This window comes from Chenopodium album, chromosome 3 (genome assembly GCF_948465745.1).
Source record: "Chenopodium album chromosome 3, dcCheAlbu1.1, whole genome shotgun sequence".
NCBI classification, from domain to species: domain Eukaryota; kingdom Viridiplantae; phylum Streptophyta; class Magnoliopsida; order Caryophyllales; family Amaranthaceae; genus Chenopodium; species Chenopodium album.
In genome coordinates, this window is record NC_137836.1 from 66909199 (window position 1) to 66936498 (window position 27300).

A 27300-nucleotide genomic window follows, 5' to 3' on the forward strand; every position below is an offset into this window, starting at 1 on the left:
GTGTCTACAGCCGCGCCCGCGGGTCAAGGAGGAAAGACCTCTTCCAGGGTGCGGCGCGGCATCTTCCGAAAGTTTGGTAAATCTTCAACATAGAGCTCCGCGCCCGCGCCCGCGGCCCTTGGCTCCGTGCCCGCGGCTCTTGCATGGCCATTACACCCTCCTTGAGCATCTCATTTCCCTTCCATAGATCGACATGCATCCAAAGGTTAATCCAAAAGAGCCAACAACCTACAAAACAACAAAGAAACACTAAGAAAACCAAAGAAAAAGGGGGAAAAGGTAAGGAAACACGAGAAGGGAAAAGAGAAAGCAAAACTAATGTAAAAAGCTTAGAAAAGGCTCAAATAAGTGCAAATGAGGGGAGAATCCTTAGAGAAAAAGGATAAAAGAGTGGCATAAATGCCACTCATCATAGCAAAGCTTTCTTGTGCTGTCTCTTATTATACCCCCACCCCCAGAACGTGTAGAGGTCCATTTGGCTACCTCGTCCGAATTCAGCGAGAAATTAACCCATCTACTCATGGGTGCATTTCATATGATGAAGGCTTCCCTACGAGAAATAGTTGTATGTGAAGAGCTTGTCATTCCATCCTTCATGACTCTTCATGCTTCCTCAAAGTGACCCAACAAGAATTTTTTAACGTCTACAATACAGGAATTGCACTAGAATGACCAAAGCTACCGTATTTCTCCACCTCCATGTCCACCATATTACTATAGATTAATAAGTTGGCCAAATTTCAGGAGACATGTCGTATTTTTGTATCTTTATGTTTCGTATTACCCACTCATTGCGAAAATCTATTGCGTGTGCTGGACCACCCACCTGGCGCCACACTTCTCTCGTAGCTTTGCAATCCGGTAGCACATGAGTTGTACCTCTTTAATATTTGGGCATAGCTTGCAACAAGGATCATCCATTAAAGAGCGTTTGATGAAGTCTGCATTGCTCATAATTTTGTCATGCAAAATCATTCATAGGAACATCCGAACTCCTTGTTGTACCTTTAGCCTCCACACCAAGCTCCATGATCCATCCTCTTGCTCTTTATTGTCTTGTCTTATTAGTTGCAATGCAGATTTGATAGAAAAAGTGCCCTTATATCCACTATTTAAGTAGAGAAGGTCGCCCCTTTCTAGATTTTTAATGAAGGAGTGGGCCTCGATTCATGCAACGTTGTTTGAGGTAATAAATCCGCAAACATAGCCCACTTCTAATCTTCTTCTTCATCCTACATTTCAGCTACTACAATACCGATAGATGTAATTGCAAGTTCCCTAAGACTCTTTAAGCTTGCCCAACGGTGGTCCCAAAAAATATAAGAGCGATCGATTCATCACTTATGGTGTTCTCTGCCTTTGTTAATGATGTGAGCATTCTCCATGATCGCTTTCCACGCATTGGACATGTTAGTCTTGGTGTCAAACATATTAATATCGGATCTACCTTTGAAATATTTGCTTACAAGAATTCTTGACCACAAGACATTCGGTTGGTGAGGAATTTTCACCCCCTAATCCCACAACTCTCTTGGTTTTTGCAGGTTTTCCCAAGAGATAAGGTGAGTTATTTGCCTCTCCTGATCTTCACCCCATATCAAATGCCTTGCTTGTTCTTTGAAGACACCGTGGAGGCTTAGAAATTGAAGGGAATTAAGAGAGATATAAAATGACCAAATTCCCATTAATGAGAAAGGATAGAGGAAGAGGAAAGATATTAATTAAGGCAATTATGTAATTTATTTGTGATATAAATTTATTAATTTCCAACTATAATTTCCCATTTTCATATGCTAAATGCCCCAGGAAATGACACATCTTTATTTACTCCGTATTCCTTTACCTCATTTAAAAAAAAAAAAACTAGTGTGTAACCCCGGGCTTTGCCCCGTGTAACACTTTGAATAATTTCATTTTTATTTTAGAACTTTAAAAGACATGTTAATTTTTTTTATTATGGGTATTTTATTTTTATTTTTTGAAACCATATTATGAGTATATTCTAATTAAAAAAAAATAACTTTGGATTTTTTATTATGTTTATTCTATATTATAATACTTATATGTATTTATATATAAATTTGGATTAAAAGATCAAGAATGAATGTGAGTGTTTTTTATAATAATTATATACACTTTTGTATATTTCTTTTTCATATTTACAATATGTGTGATAATTGGCTTAGGTGGTTGTAAAGTCAATTTTGTTATGAGTGGTTTGGGGTTCGAATCTTCGAGTCTTCATATTTTTAATAATATGAGATGTGGCGTTATGAAGTGTTTGTGAAGTGATGTGGCGAAGTGACATGGCGACATGAATTGTTTGTGGATGAAGTGACATGGCGTAATATAAGAGTCTACGTGGCACATGGACGTTTTTATAAACGCCTTTTAATAGATTAGTATAGATGTGATTATAGGTTATGGTTAAAAAATCATTGAAGAGAAATTTTTCTAATAAAATCCTAATAAATATGTATACCATCAAATTATCTTTTTTTTTTTTGTTTTGTTTTTGTTTTTGGACACGAAGAGGTTTTTTTTTTTTTTTTTTTTTAGTTACTCAAACCTTAATCAAGGAGAACATCAAATATTACAATAGGTAGGATTTCTTCAAGCCAAACTTTCATTTATGCATATAAGATATATCTTTATCAAGTCAAACATCAAATTTTTTCATCTTAAATAATGCTTACAATATCATAATTTTATTTAGCATTGAGCATCATCATTAATACTTTTGTATTTTATTAATAGTAAAATTTATATAAGCACTATGGAGTATGCATATGATGTAGTAATATAAATGTTTTAAAATTTTCTAGCATTTTTTTCTTTGACAGCAAGTAACCAAGAATATTATTAAGCTAAGCTAGAAATAGCTAGCAATATAGCACAGCTAGTAACCAATAATTTTATCAAGCTAAACTAGAAATATCTAGCAAAATAGCAGAGCTAATACAAGAAGGATAGTCTTCCACCCAAACTCTCAAATCCTCATAGTTTCTACTATTTTGAGCAAGTTTGTGGGCAGCCACATTCAATTCCCACATCTGCTGACTTGCGAGTAATCAATAAAGGAGCACAAAGCAGCTAGCTTAAGGATGTCCCTAACAATGATATGACCAAAACTAGAAATTTCATGCTTTCCCTGCTTCAAATAAGTGAATTGATTGCTGCATTCCGTTTGTAGCATATTTTTTTATGGATATAAATTGTCAAAAAATATGTAACATGAAACATCAATGTTTGGAACAATGATGAATAAAACGCTTAGAGAATAATATTGAGACTCCAATGATTTTTTTATTTAGACTTTAAATACGAAGCGATAAAAATAAGATTTAAAGTTTTTCAATTCTACGTGAACACTACTTTGAGAAATATTTTAAAGTGAACACTATTTTAATAATTTCTTTATTTTTTAACACCAATTTAACAAATCGTTCTTTACTAAATAGTACTCCCTCCGTTTCAATTTGTTAGTCCCATATACTATTTTGGGCGTTTCAAAAAGATCTACCCAAATTGAATGTATTCTACTTTTAACTTAGTTTTTATTTCCTATTTTATACATATTAAATTATGATTGGTTAAATTAATGATTGTGCATTGATGACATGAGTCTAAATAAAAAAATTATTCCCTTAAATTATGCAATTATACTTGACGGTTTTCTAAAAAAAACAAAAAAAGTTTAAATAAGGCAAAACTATTTATGAATTGTTTTTTACTTTAATGTTAGATTCCAAATATTCTTCTTTTTCTTATTTTATGTGATAGATTCCACGTGGGACTATCATATTGAAACGGAGGGAGTATTCTGATTAAAGATGAGTTGAGTCGAATTTTAATAAACCGGGGGAAACTTGTCAATCCTAATACGGATTAGAAAAGTTTCGTGCTTCTCTTGCCTAATCATTTCTCCTAGCAACCCCCTCGAAGAAATCGTATACTTCCCACCAAACTACATTCAGAAAGCAAATTACCTGCCCTAAAACAGTCGAGCAAAAACCCTAATTTTTTTTTCCTTCCAAGAAATTCAATGTCTGCAATCCATCAAATCTTCACAATCTAAGCTCAAAGCAAAATTAAACTCTTAATTTCCCCAATTTCCCCCCCAATTTCGTAGATATGGAGGTTTTGAAGGATTATCCTTCAGAAATTGATATTGGGTCTTCCATGGAGTCGGTTCAGAAGGGAATGGAATTACAGAAGCAGCTTTTTCATACCCAGATCGATCAACTTCGCAACGTCGTCGTCACTCAATGCAAACTCACTGGTGTTAACCCTCTTTCTCAAGAAATGGTTCTTTCTCTCTCCTCTCTCTCTCTCTCTTTTTTTTTGGGGGGGGGGGAATGTATGAACCCTAGGATTTGAATCAAATGCGTTCATTTTCTTTTCATTGCTTAGCATATTTTTTTTGATGATTTTATTTTGTGTGTGTGAGTGCAGGCAGCTGGGGCTCTATCTATAAATATTGGTAAGATTTATGACCTTTTCTTAGTTTATTGTTAATATTGATTAATTTTCATGTGATTGATCTTTATTCGTAATTGTATCATTCGAACATTTGTTGAATGTGTGTATTTGTTTGAGTTATTGTTTGTTGGAAGAGTAATTTGTAAAGCATTTCAATCTGTGATCACTGGACCGTGTTATCTTGTAATGGTGTATGAAGTTATACTGATTGTACATTGTTAATGTGAAATTTGAAACCTTGTTGCAGGAAAAAGGCCTCGAGATTTGTTAAATCCGAAGGCTTTGCAATATATGCAAGCAGTTTTTTCGATGAAAGATGCTATCAGTAAAAAGGAATCTCGGGAGATTGGTGCTCTTTTTGGACTAACAGTCACACAGGTATCGTGTAATGGGATTTATATTAGCACTGAGTAAGCTGCATTTCTTGAGACAGAACGATTTGTACTTTGAACTGGATTGTGATCGGTGTTATTTAATGTAATAATAGGTGAGGGAGTATTTTGCTAGTCAGCGGTCTAGAGTGAGGAAATTGGTACGGTTATCTAGAGAAAGAGCGATTAGGGCGAATGGTAACAAGGAACTACAAGATATTATATCTGCTGATTCTGACCTTATGCTGCCCATAGATACTACTCCGCTGAGCTCCATTGGTCCTGATGTTGAGGAAGCACCTTCTTGTTCAAATCAGGATGAAGGTTTGCCAGGATTAGGCGAGTCTGAAAAAGATTTTGTTGAAAATATTTTCAGCTCTATGTGTAAAGAAGAAACCTTTTCTGGTCAGGTGAAATTGATGGATTGGATCTTGCAGATAGAAAATCCTACAATCTTGTGCTGGTAATTGCTTATCAACCATCAGCTACATAGGACTTTTGTGTTTGAATTTATCATAGTTCTGTTGTGACTAAGCTGCTCTTTGTATGGCTGTAGGTTTTTGACGAAAGGTGGTGTCATGATTCTAGCTACTTGGTTGAGTCAAGCTGCTACGGAAGAGCAAACGAGTGTTATTTCTGCTGTTCTCAAGGTTTAATTTTATGTTGTTACAGACCTCTCTGGTTTCTTGTTAGAGGTTAAACTAATGTGCTTATGTGCTTATGTAGGTTCTTTGTCATTTGCCCTTGAATAAAGCTCTCCCTGCTCACATGTCAGCAATACTCCAAGGTGTCAACAAATTACGTTTCTACCGAGTGCCAGGTTTGTGCTTCTCTTCCTGTTGATTCCCTGCTGATGCTGCTTTTATATATTCCTGCAAAAAGGCATTACAGTGTGTATGAATGGAAGCATAATTAGTACCATCATCAAGTTGTTATGTTAACATGGTGCCTATTGTGTTTATTTTTGTGGGTGTGTGTGTTTAACGATGATGGTTTTCCATGTATGTGCTGAATTTCCAATACTCTAGCATTGAGCAGTTTTTGTTGCTCAGAATCTGGTACCTAGATTGGGTGTTGGGGTTCTGGGTATTAATTTTTTCTTATTGGGATGTGTAATGAAGTAATGAGTAATGACAAGGTTACATGCACACCTAGTATAACTGGAATATTACTTTTCTTACAATTTGATTGATTTAACTATTTTATATAATTACAGAAGTCTTTTTCAATTGAAATTTTTTTGTTCGGTGGATTAATGGGAGTGAGATTATACGTTATTTTTTACAAGTGTATATGTATCATTTTTTCGTGTCTTAACTTTTGTTTTTTTTGTAACTTTTGTAGAATTCTGCTTTGATATTTTTCTTGTATGCTTTAAATTTATTTTGCACTGCTTCCTGTTCTTTTCAATTCATATTAATCTGATTAGAAGATCAGATATATCAAACAGGGCAAGAGTTCTCCTGTCAAAGTGGAGCAAAATGTTTGTCAAAAGCCAAGCTTTAAAGAAATCTAATGGCATTAGAGCTGCCACTGAGCAAGATACAGACCTGACTCAAAGGTATGCTTCCTGCATCAGCTTAAAAAATATCACCTGTTTTATATTGCTTTTTACTTTTCTATAACGTGGAATATGAATTATGTTTAGGTTTGGTGAACTAGTTGGAGATTATTCATGGCAGTCTTCTGTTGATGCTTCTGTGAGTATAATGTAATAAGAATTGTTGCTTGTTCAAAGGTTGTTCATGTACTTTTATGACATTTTTATTGCTTATTTCTGTTTGAACAGGATGACATGTTAGTTACCTCATATCTGGGTCCAGATGATACCAGGTAATTAAATTGTGCATTTAACTAACTTCCTCTTGAGTCTTGATTAGCCCAATGTTTCTACTTTATTTTACAAAGATTGACTGGACTGACATATGATGTTTTTTTAGGAAAGTGGAATCTATTGAAGCAATGAAGCTGCTCACAGCATCTTCGGATGAATCTAATAAGAAGCTCATGCTGGGGACATCAACTGCTCGTATCCTTTTTATTATTGTATTTTATTTTTATTTTTGTAACAATTATATTCTAGCATTCTTTCGAAACATTGTTATAAGAGAGCTATGTGATGTAGGGTTGACACTCTTGACAGTAAGAATCCTGTCATGATTAAGCTCAAGAACAGTTTCTAGTATCGTGAGTAGCAAGTCCAGTTCAGCATATGCTATTTAGATGATCTACACATTCCTTAGCTATTTTACAGATATTAAAGAACGCAGAAAGGTTCAGCTTGTTGAACAACCAGGCCAAAAATCAGCCAGTAATAGTCAGCCCATTAAAGCAGTGGCTGCCAATCAAAGGCGTCCTATTACAGCTGATGAAATACAGAAGGCAAAAATGCGCGCTCAATTTATGCAGAGCAGCAAAAGGAAAACCGAAGGTCCCAAGAAACCTTCTTTACTCACTAATGATTTGCTTTCAGCATCAGAAGCTTATCTTCGTCCCAAGCTTGAAGCGCAAAAAAAAGCAAGGTTGCTTCCCCCAAAGAGTAGTATTAAACAGGCAGAATTTGTTCCTGAACAGAAGCCAGCTATTGACCAGAAAGAATCTTTGCTGGAAAAGTGCCGGAGGGTTCAAATCCCTTGGTTGGCACCCCCAGGTACAGTTTCTTCAAGTTTTGTTGTTGGATTCTTTTATTTCCTTTTCAGATCACTTCTCAAATGGCACTCATTTTTGGACAGTAACTGTTTAAGAATTTCTTCAATTAAGGATATAATATAAGGATCGTCATATTGGTTATCTGGGAAACTCTTTCAGATGAGAAACAATGGTTTTACAATTCTCTATCCCCATGATTTTATATAATCAAAGGCAAAAATGTATTTGTGATTTAGTTGTGGGTTTTCTTTAGATTTTAGTTGTAGCTCTATTTATGATGTATAGAACATGGTACAGGTATTGGAGTAGTCACAAAGAGTTATATACAAAGGCTTTTTTCCCCTCAAAAATTTTAGTTCATAGAATGGTAGAATGGAAAATCATCTGAACTCCCCTCCAGCTTTAATTGGTTGCAATCCTAACATTTGCCTTGCTATCCCTTTTGTGTGTGTTGCTTGGTGAAAGATGTACTATAATTGATGTAGCAAGGAATTAGTGTCTGAAATTTAACCCTGAAATTTGCTTTGACTATCAAAGAGTATTACGCCATTACCATCAATTTATCAAAATTGCCGTGCTTCTTGATATATGAATTGTAACACATGATTTGTCTTTAAACTATTATTTGTGGGATGACAATTGTTAAAGTAAATAATGTTTGTCTTATTTAAACCCTATAAACCAAATGCATGGGTATAAATGCCCCCTGAAATGCTGGATTAAACTTTCATGGAACAAATCTATTTTTACAAGGTTCATATATGGGCTGCGTAAGTTTTGATATGTTGAGAAATAAAGCAAGTTTAATCTGAGATACAGGGGCCTACTTTCCTCCTGTATTTAATATGCAATTTTTTTCCCTTCTGAATTTAAACATAGTTCACTCATTTTTGTAGGTTGTGATTTGAAGCTAATTTGGTTTTTAAAGTATTGTGTAGGGTAAAAGGTGAGACTCAGATTTCCAATAGTGTAAGGGATCTGCGGTGGATTCCCTACAGCCTTAATAGGATTTCTAGTAGCGTAGGTAGGAATTAAGATTTGATGAGATAAATTAGACTTTAGGTAAGTGGGTTTTTATTTATTTATTTTTTATTTTTACATTCAGTGAAGATTATTAACAATTGTTAATAAAGTAGCATTTAAAAGTTACAAGCGATTTCTTCTTCTTCTTCAAAAAAAAAAGTTTCAATCGATAGTGGTGATCAAATTTACTATAGGATATATGGGAGTGTATACACATTACATGAATGCATAAACTCGTGTATGTTGTATGAAGTATTAATGATTGGTTCAGTTGGTGTGTTAGCTGAGTGTTGTGACCTAATCATGGAACTATCAACAGTTTGAATGTTGTTTTTGCTGATTATTCAAGTGAAGCGACTCAATTGCTCTCACTATAAAGATGGGCTGAACAAATTGTATTTTATTATGGTTTGAGTCATTTCATTATTGCTCGTATTTCCCCTTTATCCTCCTAGTAGAGCAGTGATCATAAAAAGGCAACAGATGGGAACTTGTGATCTCATTAACAGTTTCGTGCCATTTATATTAAAGATTCAAACTTCCTTTACAGCAGCCACCTTGTATTTGCAGGCAATATTTCCAATAACTTTCTTATTGTCTGAATTTTTCTTGTTGATGGAACAATGATAAGATGCTCCTGATGCGTGCCTTTTGGCTTTGGAGCCGAATTTGTGGTTATAGCCTAGTGTTACTGTTATACTGTTATTTGACAGACAAATGAAGACTGGTGACTGAACTTACACTTGGTCTTTTGAGGCATTGTCATGTAAATATTTGGAAGGCGACTTTTGGTGGTCAAATTTTATCTATTATCAGTAAGGTTGTCACAAAGGAATGATGACTAGTAGATTTGACAGTCAGTTTTTACCAAAAGAATCTCGTATAATTTGCATTGATGACAATAACAATGGCAATGCTGTGCACACAGTATGTAGCCTGGAACTGAGTTAGCACTCCAAGCTATCAAATGAGATATATTCCCTGAGAAAAATCGTATACAGAGTTGCATTGATCAAAGCTTTTGCATGAAGTTTATATCTACAATCTTAAAAAAATATAAAAAATAATAACAAAAAAAAAAAAAAAAAAACTAAAAAATTATGTCAACTGTATCAAAATAATGGAGGAAAGAAGATTGGGGAGATTGCAAATAGGTAAAATAAAATTATAAGAATAATCAAACGTTACTAAAAAGTTTATCCTTTTCAAAATGTCCAAACAAGTCAACTATTATTTCAGACGTTCAGTTTTATTTGGTCAGTGACACTGACAACGTAATTTTCTTTCCTGTTTGGTTATGGTGCAACGATCAGTTCCTCTTGGGATATATGATGATTTGCGGAATTGTTTTGGAAATCAGCTTTTTTGATTGATTCTTGCTTTACATAGTCGGACTGTATGCAGCTTATTTATTTTTTTTTCTGTATGGATTGTTTATGCCTACCGAGTGAACTCATGGTGACAGTGATGCTCTGTTGTTTTATCCGTTCCTGCAGAAGTTCATCTCGTGGCAGAAATTGGCAATGGAGAAAACAGCAAAGAAATGGAGGTTCAGAGGAATCGAATCCACCGGGAAAAGGAAACCACATATCGAACGCTTCAAGATGTCCCACCAAACCCAAAGGAGCCATGGGATGTTGAGATGGACTATGATGATACCTTAACCCCAGAAATACCCATTGATCAATTGCCTGATGCTGAAGGTGCAGATACAGCAGTTACTTCAGTTGAAAGTCAAAATCCCACAGTTGCTCCAGTTGATCCCGCCACCTCCTCACAGGCTGAGCCTGATCTTGAGCTCCTAGCAGTTCTGCTTAAAAACCCAGAATTAGTTTTTGCCTTGACTTCTGGTCAAGCAAGCGGGCTGTCAAGTGAGGATACTGTGAAACTCCTTGGCTTGCTTAAGTCGAATGGAGGGGCAGCATTGTTAAATGGGCAAGCTTCTGAGAAGCCTGAGGAAGTGAAAGTTGAAGTTTCTCTTCCTTCGCCAACTCCTACTCCTACCAGGAATGTTGAAGTCTCTCTTCCATCTCCAACCCCACCTAGCAGATTTGAAGTTTCTCTTCCCTCTCCGACGCCTTCCACCAATCTTGGTCCGGTGCGTGACAATTGTATTCATATCACTATACTCTCACCTCTCTATCTTGAAATGGATTTTGACAATTTAATAATTAACTTGTTCTTGGCGTCATTCCACCTCAAAATGTCTTTTTCATCTTATTACAAACAATCTAATTTATATGCCTTCACCTATATCTTTTAATGTTTACCACGCTCATCCAATATTTTTATTTCTCAAATATATATAGATAAAAAAACTGTTTTTTTTCTTCTTCCCTTCTTTAAATTATTGATATCAATTAATTTTCCAGGGCAAGATCTGCTTATTTACACATATTTTTCCTTATATAAGATCCTACATGTTATTAAGGGATAAAACTAATGGAGTTGGCAAATTCTTAATCATTTAACATCTAAGTCTAGCTGTCCTATCTGCCCAAAAAATATTAAATCTGTCAACTAAAATGCGATTAGTTAACAGAAATTTTGATATTAACATCTGCACAGTATGAAATTTCATTAAATGTGAATGATTCTTCCCAAATTTGCCTAATATTCTTGATTAAGTTTCAATACATTACTTGCATAAATTCCTGAGAGTGATATATACTAAGATTATATGTTTTACGTATATTTGCAGAGTGGATGGACTACAACAGAGGCTGCAAAGAATCCGTTTTCCCAATGTGCTATGGAAATTCAGGATACTATGGCAGTCTTCCCAGTAGCAGCTGCTGTTGTTACTTTGGATAGGCCTCAGAATAACTGCGGCTTGCAGCCCCAGTTTCCGTCCGCAGCATCTGCTGTAATCACATCATTACCTCAGCACCATCCTTCTCAAACTCTCATACCCGAGTATCAACCGACATATTTCCCCCCTGCCCCGAATCAAAACCCACCAATGCCTTCATATTCCCGGCCATCACCTGCACTTTCACAGTCACAAATGCATGCACACGCACATGCACATTCACATCCACATCATCTAACAGAGCAGTATCTGATTTCTGAAGGTAGTAACAAGGGAGTGGTAAAAGCTAGGCATGGTTTGTCCCACACGCCTTTCTCTAATCATGTAAGTCAAAATGTATATAATCCGACTATGGCGGGCAGCCAACCAGGCCCCCCACGGGAGAGGAATGATTACCACATGGGTGGTCATAAAGGATATGAATCATGGAGTCCAGAGAATAGCCCTGGCCCAGTAAGGTACCCACCCGAGCATCATCATGGCCATGGGTGGAGTTACCCTGAGCATAGGGAAAGAGGATATGGACCTCCTGATAGGCTTAGTAGGAACCAAAATTGGCGTGGTGGTGGTAGTGTTAATCGGCGTTGGAATAGTGGTGACCGGAGGCGATAACGACTTTGTATTGGCTTGTATGGCTTTGTTGTTCTGTGCATAGGTTGGCTATTCTTGTTATACCAAAGGTACCCGGAAAAGTTCGGATGAGAGCAGATTTTGTTTGACAGTTTAGAGTCATGGACCTTCGACCACGGATCCGAAACACATTTCTAATATGGCAATTCCATTTGATTAGGAATTCTTGAGACTTTTAACACAACCCGTTTCATATTCTTGTAGAGTAAGTGTTCTATTCGACATTTTTACGTGAAAAGACTGCTGAATTTTGTGTAATGAAATAATCAACTAAAAACAGTACATGAAAATAAGGGGAAAAAAAAAAAGTAAAAGTGATACAAACTGACAAAAGCCCAATATTTGTTTGATATTAAACGAGGAAACAAAAAAGACTTGGACTTTCGTATCAAATTGCCTTTTATTGATTATCTTGAGAACTATGACTAATTTGAGCTTCTGGGCTTATATTTCTAAAATCGTTCCAAATTTTATTTACACATGGTTATAAAGTGCAATCAAGAGATGTTTTTTTTTTTTTTTTTTTTTTTTTTTTTTTTTTTTTTTTTTTTTTTTTTTTTTAGCGAAAATACAAGTTTATCGCCTTAATAAACATATCAAGTAGCAATTGGGAAATTATCTATTGCTATTGAATCGGGCATTACTAAGCTAATTTTTAAACATAAGCTAATTGTTTTAATCGCATTACTAAGCTAATTCTAGAGTCCGACTGTTTGAAGCTCATTCATCACTTGAAGTCCAGGAAGGTTGAAAACTCTGATTTTGGCCGTGTTGTTAGTGATATTCTGGTTTTGTCTTCGAGGTGTAATTCGATTAGTTTCGCCCATATTGGTAGGATTGGCAATGGAGTTGCTCATAGACCTGCTTTTGTTAGTAGGAGCTTTGATGAGATGAGAGTGTGGATTGAGGAAGTCCTGACGTGTGTGTCGGATTCCGTTGTTTTTGACTCTTTGAATGATTAAAGTTGATCCGTGTTTTCCCGTAAAAAAAAAAAAAAGGGAAATTAAGTTAGTGATATATGTGCAACAACAATATAAACCAATTTCTTCACAATTAATGAGAATTATTCTTATTTTGCACTTAAAAATTTCTTGCAACAAGATGACAGAAATATTTTTCTTCTGCACTTGCTTTACCATTAATGAGAAAGCTCATAAGTTGAAGGGAGAGCTAGTTGGTTTAGATAGAACTATAGGAGTATAATGCATATGTTGTATGTAGTATATCAGTCTATGGGGCCGTTTGGTTCGCACGGGGTAATCGGAATGGAAGGAACAAAGGGAAAGAGAAGAAATTGAATAAAAATACCTAAAATTTGGGGTGTTGTTTGTTTTAAAAACAAAGGGAATGAGACACACCAGTCCCACCACCACACAACCACCTATAACATTCACTCTCCAACGTTCCCACCACCAAACCACCACCGAAGCACCACCAAACCAGTCGCCGTACCTCCCTCACCCTGCACCTCCCTTCTCCGGCGGTCCCCGCTCCTCGCAAAACCTTCCTCAGCCTCGAAAAAACCTAGATCGAAATTGAACAAGGGCAGTGATGAAGGTTTTCGAGGGATAGGGGAAGTGCGATAACCCTCGACGAGGGTTGAGGGAGGTGCGATTGTAGGCAGTGAATTCGGACGAGGGGTTTAAGAAGTGGCGGAGGAGGGACACGGCGGCCAGGGGAGTGCTTTTGCGGGAAAGGGGACATGCGGCGAGGGTTGGGGAAGGGGTGGCGAGGGTTGACAAGGGTGGTGGGAGGGCTGGGCGACGGTTTTACGGGGGATAGGGAGGGCTGGGCTGGGTGGTGGGAGGGTTTTGCGGGGGCTATGGATGATTTTGCGGAGGAGGGGAGGGCGGCGAGGGTCGGGGGAGGGGTGGCGGTGGTCAGGTATGTAGGTGGGCTGGTTTCCGGTGGTGTTGGTAGGTGTGAAGGTGGTGATGTGGTAGGTGTGAAGGTGGGTAGGGAATGAGAATGGAAATACCTAGGGGGCGGGGAATGAAGTTAGAGGGATTTGGGGGAATGAAGAGGGTAAAGGGAATGAAAGAATATGCTTAACAAACAACAACAAAGGGAATCGGGGTAGTTGATTCCCACTCCCTTTCCCAAATACCCCCAACCAAACGACCCCTAATTATAAAATAACAGGAAGAAGAATATTATCATTAATAAAATATTGAAAAATTTTGATGTATTTTTCGGTCCAAATGAGCATAAAGGCGTCATATGTCATAGAAGGACAAAATAACATAGATTTTTTTTTTTTTAATTTTTTTTTAATGTATTTTTCGGTCCAAATGAGCATAAAGGCATTATATGTCATAGAGGGACACACTTTTGGATAAGTCTGTTTCATTGTGAGTCTATTATCTTAATATTTGATACATATGTCCAATATTCTCTCCATTTTAAGCGTATTGATTTGATTGACTCGTAATTTTAGGAAGGTGACTTGAATGAAATAAGATATTGTGTAAGGGGAGTTTAATAGATAGTAGGATAATAATTTAATAAATAGTAAGAGATGTTAGAGGAGATAAATAATATTCCCTTAAAAAAAAAAGGAGATAAATAATTCTTGGTAAAAAAGTAGGAATGAAGACCGTATGTCCAAAAAACAGAAAGTGAATCAATTAAAGAAGATGACTTATTTAGATATTTAGGAAAATGATGCTCATAAAAAAAAAAGTGAATAGAGGAGCTTTTATGAATATTTCAACTTATCTCTAAATTTCAAAATTCGAAATGTTCAATAATTTAAATGAAACATTTAAAATTTAATATCTATCTCACTGTAAGTCCAAACTACGACATTCTCATAAATGGAAGAGGATGAGATATTCAAATATGTGAAATATCATCTACGCACCCTAATGTTTCACTAAAGAGAGAAAATCTTTTCAATCCATAAAGGTAGTACTCTCTTCGTCCCCTTTTATTTGCACCATGAGCTCACTTTATGTGAGAGTTTATGAATCATAAGGTGCAAACATAAAAGGAAGATGGAGTATGAGGTATAACATTATCATTTTTTTGTGAAATATTTTCTAGGATTGCAATAATATTATACTCAACCTTGTCTTTGCTTTATAATAATTTTAATTTTGTCATTGAAGTTAGCGAAAAACCCATCTTAATTATTGTAGAATTTATCTAAAGCCAACTATATCCATGAGTGCTTTCTTTGTTTATTATATTAATTTTGCTAATTTCTGGCTAGGGTTTCCTTTTTTCAAGGTTTCTTCTCGATTGTGATCGAGTTTTCTTCCTCTTTTTGATTATGTTCTTTGATTTTTCAATTACCTGCTCTATTAAATTTTGTTACAATGGTGGACTCTGACCAAACAACCCTAGCATTGAAGGAGAAGGAGTTTGAGGACGGTTACCATAAGGAACCTCTGATTGTGGAGGATCCAAACGAAGCAATTGTCTGGGATGATACCGGAGAAGATGACAATGATGCTCGAATTGAATTAGCCCTATTAGGTAAACTCTGGACTAATCGTAATGTTAATGCTTTCATAGAGACTATTAAAGGAGTGTGGCAACCTAAGCATGGGGTGGACATTTCTAACATAGGGTAAAATAGTATCTTATTTCAATTCTATCATTAGAAAGATAAGCATCGTGTGATTGATAAACAACCTTGGCACTTTGATAAACATGCTCTGATTCTTGGAGTAACGACTGATGCGGTGAAACCATCAGATATTAAATTGTTTTTTTATTTTTATTTTTATTTTTATTTTTATTTTTTATTTTTTTATTTTATTTACCGATGTGGGTTAGTGTTAATCTCCCTATGAAAGGTAGATTAAACATTGCCAACGTTGAGAAGATTGGAAATAAACTGGGTGTTTTTTGTTAAGATGGATGCAACAACACAAGTTGGTATAGATAAGTTAATTCAGATTCGTATCTTAGTTGACATGCATAAACCCTTGTTCAAACATGTTTGACTAAAGTTAAGAGGTGGGATTGAAGAGACGTTCGATGTTAAGTATGAGAAACCTCCTTTATTTTGCTTCTATTGCGGGCTAATGGGGCATGGCTTCAAAGACTTCGATGAGCATAAGGATGTTGAAGATCCAATCTTACCTTTTGGGGCTTGGTTAAAAGCTTCTCCATGGAAGTATATATAGTATGGGTGTCGGGGAGGATGGGGAAGAGAGAGGAGAGAGTTGTGCGAAAAATCTGTTTGTAACGAAGCCGAAGAAGAGTGTTGAGAGTAGGGTCGAAAATTCTGAGAAGGTGAAGGAAGTGATGAACAAGTTAGTTGGGTGTTAGTTGAATGTTAAATAAGGTGGGGAAAAATAGTCAGTAAAAGTGTGAATGAGACCTTTATAAGAGTTTGAAAAGAACAATGAGAGACAATGATCATAGCATGGGAAATAAGGTGAATATTTCTGGTGAAAAAAGAAAAATCATGAAGAAGGTGGTGTTAGGGGGAATGAACTCAGATGAGGTGGAGAAAAATAAAAGAAGAGCTATGATGTCCTCCAGTGATAGTGTAGCGAGCCGTGCACTTGGGCTCTCGGTGATCAATGATTTACGTTATTTCTTAGAATTGTAGGGGGTTAGAGGGCACTCCTACAATTAATGCGTTGAAAAGAATTGTTTTTCTTGAATATCCCCAAATGGTGTTCCTTTCAGAGGCAAAATTGAAGGCTTTTGAGTTCGAAAAAAATAAAACAGAAGACAAAGTTTGAGTCTGCTTTTGTGGTTGAATGTGAAGGCGAAGGAAGCGTAAGAAGGGTGGGTTGGCTTTGATGTGGAAAAATTCGATATATGTTTCCGCTAATTCTTATTCCCAAAATCACATTGATGTGAGAATAAAATCATCACAGCAAGGGGATAGGAGATTCATAGGGATTTATGGTTTTCCGGAGGAGGAGCTGAAAGGAATGGTGTCCTTCGAACAAGTGTATTATTCTGATAGTGGGTTCAGAACTATTAGAAAGCTAATATATTCAGTAAGGTCAAGTGATCGGAATGCCTAGGTGGAGGCCGTTTCCGATCAGTAATTTTAATGCATAATTAATATTGCAGCTTAATCTTAACTGAACCCTTCGGGTCACACCCTTAGCAGTAAACGAACCGACTCGACGAATTAATTCGGAAGAAATTAATTCGTTGCCCGAGTATTAAATATTTAGACGTCAGAAATTCGAGCTTAGAGCGTCGAAACCGAGCGTCGGAAGTCGAGTCAAACATAGTAAAAGACGAGACGACAAAATTAGTAATAAATCAACAATGACTAAAATACCCCTAGCATCGGAACCACGAGTGCTAGGGGTTAGGCAAGCTAGCAGCCCGCACCATGTGCGAGGCATGCTAACAAGCTACGACTAGCAGCCCGCAAATAATGCGTGGCTTGCCGGCACGCTGCAACTAGCAGCAGCCTTCGGCAGCAGCAGCCCGTACAAGCGTGCGTGGGCGTGCTGGCCGAAGAGGTTGGCAGCAAGCAGCCCACATGTGCGGGGCTTGGCTGGGCCGGGTAGCTAGGGCCGTGGTCCATGGGAGTGCATGTGAGGGAGTCCTCAAGTGTGAGGGACAAGTGGCATAAGGAGTGGAAAGAGTGGGGAGCAAGTATGGTCCCCTCCTCTCCAAGTGGTCCTCACTTCCCTTTACATACAATGATGACACTTGTTGATTTATTACTTGCTTGCTTATTTAATTTATTTTAGCTTTGAAATAAATTGAGGAATTTCATGATCCCACATTGATGGGATAGAAATTCCCACTTTCCTTCTTGCCTATAAATACCCATCTTGGGTTTATGGGAAGAGTGCTTGAGTAGGAGTTCAATAGAGCATTGCATTAGCAAAAACTTTTAAACTCATATAATACTCGGGTTTTGGTCGGACCTCGCTAACCTCGAGGTAACGAACCTAAAATTCGCTAGTAGTTTTTGCGGGTGGATTTCCGTAGGAGGCTCGCGTATTTTCGGAGCTCGAGCTTTCAAGTAAGAGCCCGTCTTTGAGGGTGAAGCACGCTTCAAAGGTAAATTCCGATTTTACCCTTTTGTGATTATTTGTTATGCTTTATGTTTTTATTAATTGCGAGTGGTTCCTTGGGTCAGGGTTGTTTCCGCGGTGAGTCGGACTAACCAAACCCCAACAGCGGTATCAGAGCCCCGCTCGTTTATTTTTATTATCATGTTTTTCAAGGTTATTTATGGCTTATTTTTCTGGTTTGAGTTGCTAATTAGATTAGTAGCTCGTATTATCTATTTTAACCTTGTATTAGAGCTGACTTCAGCTCCCGAACCCAGATTTCGACCCAAAAATAGTGAATTTTGGGTGGAAAAGGTATTCTGGAAATGGTTTCACCCTTTTAGAACTCGGTTTTTAGCCAAACAACGACCAGAAATGCATTTTTCGAGGGGTTTTTCGTTTTTACGAAAAATTTTAAGTCTTTCTAATCTTGAAAATTAATTGCATATTTATGGTGGTTATGTAATTGGTTCAATACATATTTTATATTCAATTTTAAACCTCTTTAGGCATAATTACTTGGTAGTAATTTGTGTTTGAAGGCTTGGTTTTATTTTTCACATAATTGCAAAATAATTGCATTAAGTGTGAAATTTTTTTGTTTTTGAGGCTTCTAAAGTGCTAAAGATTCATTGTGTTAAGTGATTGAAACTTTAAAAGCTACTAAATTCCATGAATTTGTTGAACTTTGTTGTTTTAATCATTTTGGTTGATTGGAAACATAAAGTTTCAAACTTTGTGATAGAAATTTGTTTATCTTCATATTGGAAGATATAATTTTTCAAGGATTCACAAATGTTAGTAGTTGGATTTTTCATTTGAACATTAAAGTTCATATTTTACCAACTCCCTCTTACTTTGTCAAAATCTCAAGATTAATTTAAATTGATTAAATTAATAATGGTAAATTGCCTTATTTATTTTGTTGCACCAAGTTAAACCAATTTAATTAAAGAATGGTTCTTGGGAATTATTTTGGTTGAATGCACTTTGTTATATTTTATTTAAGTTAGACTTGTTTAAATTTTCAATTTTTTGCTCATTGAAATAATTCTAAAATCAATTTAGAATTAATAATATGTCACGCAAAATTGGGATCAAAATCTCGAGGCTATGGCACGCAAAACGAGGAAAAACCACCTTGGCTAGCCGGGCTGCATAGCAGCCCGCATGTGGCTGCCAAGAGGGGTGCTCGTGTATGCAGCCATGTGCGTGGCTAGAGCACACAGCAGCAGCATCACTCGGTCGTGCGTGCGTGTGTGCGTGCACAGCAGCAGCCGTGGCTGTGTGCGTGCGTGCTATGGTGCGGCAACGAGCAATGTGTGTGTGCGTGCTTGGTGTTGTGGTAAGAGAGTGCGTGTGGATGTGCTACGTGCTTGCGGCACGATGCGCACAACCCCACACTTGGCACTTTACCCCGGGTTGTAAGGCAATGCAATTTTGTTTATTTTGCATTTTTATTTAATTTTAATTAATCTTGTTTATTTTAATTAAAATTTTTGAGGCTAGGCCTCGGTTTTGAGCGGCGTTGGCAAAATTTATTTTGACAAATTTTGGGTTCTACCGGCTTAATTAATTGGATAATTAAGATGGATGCGGAATTTAGTGGGAGCTTCAATTATTAATTATGTCAATTACATAATTGGTTAAATACCTTTGACTAGTTTTAATTAGGCGTGTTAATCGAATTAACCACCTAGATTAGTTACTAGTGTGCGCGCGTGTTTAATGCATTATTACTTGTTTGTTGTAAAATGCATGGGCCATTCACATGTAGTGAATGGATGAATGGAATGTATATTCTCTTACAGGTTTTATGAAATGGCAACTAGTGGGACCCGATTATGATAGAAAATACGGACTACGTGCCGTGATGTATTTTTGTAAATCTAAATACAGTCTACGTACCATTTAGTATTTTTGTATCTTAATATTTAGATTATTCCTAATCGTAGATACTAGTAGTTGTATAATTTGGTTAAGTCTTGAAGATGGAGGTTCTTGGAAGAAAAAGCCATGAAGTTGCAAAAGAAGACCTTTTGAAGACTTGAATAATTCAAGGGGTCATGCTAGTTGCCAATGTGCATCTTATACTTATGCTTTATATATTTATGCTTGTGCTTATATATGAATGATATGTTAGATGCATGTTTAGGTTTTCTTTATGTTGCGATGATTAGTTAAGTTCACTTAAATCAACCAACATAGAAAACCTAGGTCCCTAATAATATTGAGTAAAACTTTCCTTTCCAAAACAACACTTGCACACCGAATGAGTGTGATGGTGGGCTACGCCAAAGCGATGTACCATCACTACTCCGAGGATCGCAAGGCACACCGGGTGTGCATGTTGGTTTTAGTTGTACTCAATGATATGAGTGATGGAGTCTGTACATGTCGAGGCAAAAGAGATAAATCGTCATGAGAGCATTAGATGCGACGATTATCCACTAGTAGAAAAAAAGCATTAGGCAGCGGTTCAAACCCGGTCTAAGGCACCGGTTTGAACCGCTGCCTATTTGAGGGGTGCCGAAAACCTGCTTTTTGAGTTGAACCGGTGCCTTTTACCAACTTATTTAATCCCGCCCAATTTTGGGCCGGGTTTTGGCACCGGTTTGGCTTGAACCGGTGCCAAAAGGGGGTTGCCTTTTTGAATTTTTCTACTAGTGATCTAAACAAGAGTGGCTTGGAGCCATTAGCAAAGAGTTGCTTACCTTAGAAGATTGAGTGTTAAGACAAGCCAAAACATGCTTAACCACTCTTTGTTTCTTTGGATCTTGGAATCGACTTATTCTCGCCAAATAGGGACAAATTTAATGCGTGGATAAGACGTTTAATAAGATTGAAGTTTGCATGAATGCTCTTAAATTTCAAACTTATTATATTCTTGATAAATGGTTATACATTGCACTTATATTTATAGAATTCTAAATCAAATAATATTGTTTCCATGATTGGTAAAGGAAATCTTTGAGGATAGTTCTCAGAGAAAGGAAAAGCATTTCTAAAATACAATTCTCATAAATAACTTTTATAATAAAGTCCGAAAGGACGGTTGGACATCATGTATTCAAAATACTAGGTAGTTTTGATAAAACATGAAGTATTTATTTCCAAACTCAAATTGTCAATATTTGACAACCAACATATCTTTTCGCTTGATACATAAATGAGTAGGACTCATCGATGTAGTAATTCAAGCGTGAATTAAAGGAAAAGATGGAACTTTGTTTTACGGCGCATTAGATGCTGAATTATTCCTAACAAAGTATAAAAGTCAAGGTACTTAAAGAAATGGTTCCTAAAGTAAGGTCATGAGATATTGTATGATAAGAAATATAGGAAACAAGGAACGAAGAAAAGAAATAAGATTCCATTTCAACACATGAGTTCATGTTATTGTAGTTAACTTAGAAACTCGTTATCTCACAAGTATCATATACTGCTTGAGTGTTCCACTTTGAAAGTGACCTCAAACTATTGAAGTTAAGCTAAATTATCGACTTATAAGCTTAGAATGAAGCAACAAGAGCTACATAAGTTGTAAGGTCGTATGCTTTGTTTAAAGACCTTTTAAGCAAAAAGGCTGGAACGAATAATGGTTATTATTATGTTCCATAATCAGCAAATGATCCGTTCACACACGGAAAGACTCACATTCAAAGTAAAGGAGCAATAGTTGCGAATTTATTTGAATGACATAATGGTTATCTAAGCGTTGAATCAAGAATGCTTGATTATAAACAAACATTTCCCTAACATGGTTAACTCACTAAGTTCAAGTCATGGGCATGATTTATGTTCCGAACATCTTTAGCAATGTCACATCGACAAGAACGTACTCAAGGATTTATTAGATAGGCTCTTGATAATTGCTTGATTCGAAATCGTTCTAAGACAAGCAAGTCTTACTTGTTGAAACCGACAAAGCAAAGAGCTATTGTTCTTAGTATAGACAATTGACTCCGAAGGCTAAAGAGGATTCAATTACTTCAACGTTTCACAAAGAATTTGAAAGGATATGGCTATATTCATCAAATGTGAACAAACTTGACATGAATAGCTCAAGAGTTCAGTGAAGTACAAAATCAACTTGGCAAGATATCAAAACGTCTAGATTAGATCGAGCGATGTTTGCTTGAGCCAAGCGTGACCATCACAAAGTTATGAAATTGAAATTTTCATAAATAACTCCACAAAGAACATAGTGTGAGACCTCGATGCCATTTAAAAATGACTCGAACAATGATGGATCACATCCCTTCCTATAAAGTTCTTAAGATTTGCACGAAGGATTAATGTTATACTAAACAAAATGTCAAAGATAAGAAAGGACGCCATATTAAGTTATGGACAGAATTATCTTCTAAATGTCTTTTCAAGTGTATGTCTAAAACTCCTAGCCACAGTGGGAGTTCACTGGCTCAGTGGGAGCTAAGTGACTTAGTGGGAGCTCACCGGCTTAGCAAGAGCTAGGTGGTTGAGTGGGAGCTTAATGGCTCATTAAAGGCTAAGATAGCTCAAGTGGGAGCTAACTGTTTGTTTTACAATGAACTTTTACCCAAAGACAATATACATGTCTCTTTGTAAGCATTCAAGTGAGACCACGGGCATTACCTCCACAACCTAATTGAGAACATAGTGTTTGTTGCTATAAGTGGTGTCTTTCTGGAAAGTAACACATTTCCAAAACGACAAGTGGGAGGAAAATGAACTCGATGACAATCGAGCTTAGCAACAAACTAAAATTGAGAATATCGGAAGACCTTAAAAGGACTTCGTGAGAATGCTTGATCAAGAATACTCAAAAGGACTTTACAAGTGCCTTAAAAGAGAATTCATTACTCACAAAACATCAGAGATGTTGGAGTAAGATCAACATAATAAAAGGGCTTTGGAAGCGCCTTGAAACTCAGTGGTTGATGCAATTGCCCTGTATAGGTATAGAATTCACCAAAGGTTTGGGTTGAATCCTATAAATTTTCTATTAAGTTAGAAATAAACCTAAGACTTACAAGCATACTATTTACTATTAGATAGTAAAGGAATAATGCCTTGTAATAGGAACTAAACTGAACTGAAAATAAGCTGAAGAAAACATACCCTTAGAGTCATATCGAACTTGAATAAAACTTGGCTATTGAATATCTTTTTATATTTATAGGGGTTACTGAGTTAGTACGTATTACAAGGGTTATCTCATCAATGTTATAAGGGTTATTCAATCAGTGATATATAGATTACTTTGTTATTTTATAAGTGGTCAAACCGATCACATGGTGACCGATGCACATAAAATGCATAGTTTTCTTTATTTCTTAATTATATTATTATTATAGATAATAGAATCAATATGTAAATATGTTTTTTTTTCAAAAAATATGTAAATATGTTTGACATAAATATATTTAAAATAAATAACTAGGTTTATCTGATATATATAATCTGTTTTGAGCCATCAATCCCAAATAATAACGTATCGTGTAAAACAAAAGCTCTATAACTACTTCCTTATCTTGATTTAGAGTTATCAAATTTAGCCCCCAACTTGTCATCGCTTACGTAAGTAACTATTGAATAATGAGTCTTCTTCCGTGTTTTAATAAGTGTTAAACTACATAATAAATACAGTCGTATTTTAATTAGTGTTATACTGTTTTTTTTTTTTTTTTTTTTTGGCAAAAAGCTACATTTTAATACTATCTCTCTCACCTCTCATGATCCCCATCAACACCCACAACTATCTTTTAATTACTTACTTTAGTTTTTTTTTAGTTGATGACATGTATTCCTTTATATGAAGTTTATTTTTAGTTGATATGGTTTCTTTTTGGGTAAGTTTTATACCTTACATTTATTAGTGTACCACACTTGCTATTATTCTCTTTACTATCTGTTTTGGGTGTTTTTGTCCTTCGGGAGAGTTACGTCACGAAGTCTGATTCCAGCCGATCTGTACCTGCAAAATAACGGAGACTCCGGGTGGTTGGAGCTCCGCCTCCGACGGTCAAGTTAGTAACTTGAAACGGAATAAAGAGAACGGAAATTAAGGTGGGTATCTGCTCGGATTCCAAGCTCAAGTGTTTCTCTGATGTAAGAGAATGCAAGTGTAATAAATGGTAAAACGTGCCCTCAAAATGAGGGATATCTCCCTATTTATAGGGTCTTTGGGAATTGTGCCCCTGATTAGGTCACTGAACCCTAATCATTGGTGGGCTGCGCCGTTTTGCGGCGTTCTCGGGATTTGGGCCTGAAGGCCGCCTTTTTCCTTTATTTCTGGAGTGACACGTGTCAAGCAGGGATTTGTCCGCTCTAGACCAATCTGAGGCTGACACGTGTCACCCTCTGATTGGGCCACGTGGCAGGGTAAAATTACCCTAAACATTTGCCCCTCACAGATGTGACGTGGCACGCCACGTGGCATCTGTGACACATGTCACGCTCTGGTTGACGGTAATTTTACCGTTACAGAGAAACCGTTCACCTTCCGAGTAAATTACGAAAATGCCCCCATATTTACCCTCTATATATAGCCGTTTTACCCTCATAATTTTGTACGTTTACAAAAATTTTCTAGAGAGAAACTTTGAGAGAGCAGAAGTCATCCGTTTGAGTCAGACGCGAGCAAGAAAGTTTGTTCTTCAGCGACCCAGCCGGACCCGCCTACCTTCAGATATCAAATCCAAAGGTACCGTCTCTGTCTCTCTCAGCTCTTTTCTTTTTTCACCGCTTGTACATATTTCTTGCAATAAATGGATGCATCACCAACACACACGGCACAGCCTAGGTTAGAGTCCAGCCGGTCACCTGGGACGGCTGAGTCTAGGACTGGGAGTGCCGTCTCGGGGTGTTGGGACCACCCTTTCCAAGGATTCCGACCAGTTATGTGTCTGTGCAGGACACCATGGCTCGGACAATGCAGACGGCTACTGATCCAAATTACAGGAGCGAAGGCTCAGGCGGCCAAACGCCTGAGGGAGAAACGTCTTGTCAGGCACTACTAGAAATAGGCTAAATTCCGACGGAAAAATTCCGTCGGAAACACCCTGAAATCCGTCGGAAATAGGGTTTCCGTCGGAAGAGGTTGTCGGAAAAGAAGATGTAGGAAAAATGAACTTTTCCGACGAAAATTCCGTCGGAAACACTATTCCGATGGAATTTTCCGCCGGAAAAATAATTTCAGGTACTGCAACAATCCGTCGGAAAATTCCGACGAATTCAATTCCGTCGAAAATTTCCGACGGAATTTCCGTCGGAAATTGCTTTTCTGAAATTTTAAAAAAATATGCCGCGCCACCACCGGCACGGCGTATCACCACCTCCAATCGCATTTCACCCACCACAAACCTAACCCAGCGGCCACCACACACCCACCCTAAACCCTAAACACACCTAAACGGCTAAACCCACCTAAGCCCAAACCACCCCCCCACAAACCTAACCCGGCCAGCGCCACCCACCACACACCACCAACCCACCAAACCCAGATCTAAACCCGAACAACGCCCTACCTAAACCTAGATCTAAACCCACCAACCATGGTCTACCTAAACCCGACCCACCCACCACAGTCCACCTAAACCACCCACCACCGCCCACCTAAACCACCCACCGCGGCACCAAAACAGCCCCAACGAAATCCAAAAAACCATTTCCAACCACCACACGCATGCACATAAGCCACACCCACCACCACCATCGAAATCCAAAAACTAATAACAATAAAAAAAAAACAGAAACAAAATCGAAAATTTAAAATATAAAACATACCTTAAATTGAAATATGCTTCGAATTTCACTATGGAAACAGTTTAACAAGGTCAAATTCGGCCATTTAAAGTCTAGATCTAGGCTTTAAATGGACGAATTTGGCCTCAAAACCTTTAATTTTCTTTACTCATCATGAGAAGAGAGAGAAAGGGCGATTGTGGTGGTGTTGTTAGTGATTGTGGTGGTGTTGTTGGTGATTGTGGTGTTGTTGGTGATTGTCGAAAAGGGGGAAAGAAGAGGAAAAAGAGAGATGAAGAAAGAGAAGAGGAGCAGAAATAAAGAGAGAGAAGGAGAAGGAGAAGAGGAGAGAGAAGGAGAAGAGAGGCTGATTGAAGGAGAAGAAGAGAGGAGCGACTGAGAGAAGGAGAGAGAAGGAGAAGAGGAGAGAGAAGGAGAATGAATAAAAGGAGGCGGAGGAAGCTTTAAGGTTTAAAAAAAATGTTTTTTTTTAAATATATTCCGACGGAAAAATCCGTCGGAAATTTCCGACGGACTTTAAATCCGTCGGAAATGGATAATTACGACGGAAAAATCCGTCGGAAAACACATATATTCCGACGGATTTAATTTCCGTCGGAAATTATTGACGGATTTCCGACGAAACTAAAATCCGTCGGAATATATGTGTTTTCCAACGGATTTTAGTGTCCGTCGGAACCATTCCGTCGCTATTTGCCTGTTTTCTAGTAGTGAGGGAGACCAGACGGCTCTGGAGAGATCCCCTCCGCGCGCCCCTTCAACCCCTGCTGACTCTTTCTTGGAAGAGTGTGACCAAGGCGGCGACGAGGCCGTCTCTGCCCCCTTGGGTCAAAGTGAGGAGGAGACGGAGAGCGACAGCTCCACCTCTACCTCTGAGAGCAGTGATGACTTACCCCCTCTTCCGGATAGCGAGGAGGAAGAAAGGAAAAAGTGGAGCGATAAGGATGATCCCTTCAGCATCCACGTCTCCTCCAAGGACCGGATCCAAATGGAGGAAAACTTGGAAAAATTTAAGAAAATGCACCCGCTAGGAGACGTGTATAGGATCCGTGTGCCGCCTGAGCTGGGCACCATCGCCTGGGGGGATGATCAACAGAACGCCAACAGCTATTTCGACTGTTATGAGGCGGCGTTCAAAGCTGGCCTTCGCTTCCCCCTTCACCAGGCGGTGAAGGCAATTCTAAGAGGCTACGGCCTTGGGGTCTGGCAACTTACCCCCAACTCCTGGACCAACATTCTGGGGTATGTTGCCGCCTGCGAGTTTGACAGGGTAAAGTCGTATCCCCTAATCAAAATTAATACCTAAATCCTCTAACTAAAGTAGATAGGGAAATAGGGTCGATCTCCACAGGGAAACAAGTCTTTTTACTCCTAATTAATTATTATAATCTAAATTATTTAAGTAACCAATATTTATAATTAAGTAAGAAACTAAACTACTAAGGTTGAGAATAGGAAGATAACAATATATGAAAGGATCTAGGGCATAGGTTCACCAATAAATAATACTCCAGGGTAAAACATAGTAATCAATCATTGACATTGCATAAATAACATGATTAACAGGCTCTCGCAATTTATTAATCAACATAGA

The 27300-nt window shown here is 37.4% G+C and overlaps 1 protein-coding gene across 1 annotated transcript; it reads left to right on the forward strand.

Annotated features, from left to right (window-relative positions):
* The first annotated feature begins 3874 nt into the window (after positions 1-3874).
* On the forward strand, positions 3875-12130 carry LOC145624055 (homeobox protein LUMINIDEPENDENS-like). The gene is made up of 13 exons (XM_081676991.1): positions 3875-4308; positions 4456-4483; positions 4730-4860; positions 4970-5316; positions 5410-5503; positions 5580-5673; positions 6291-6414; positions 6502-6553; positions 6643-6686; positions 6794-6882; positions 7108-7503; positions 10022-10623; positions 11227-12130. Exons 1-13 carry the CDS (start codon positions 4135-4137, stop codon positions 11947-11949), a joined length of 2898 nt encoding a protein of 965 aa, XP_081533117.1. The 5' UTR covers positions 3875-4134; the 3' UTR covers positions 11950-12130.
* Positions 12131-27300: the final 15170 nt, after the last annotated feature.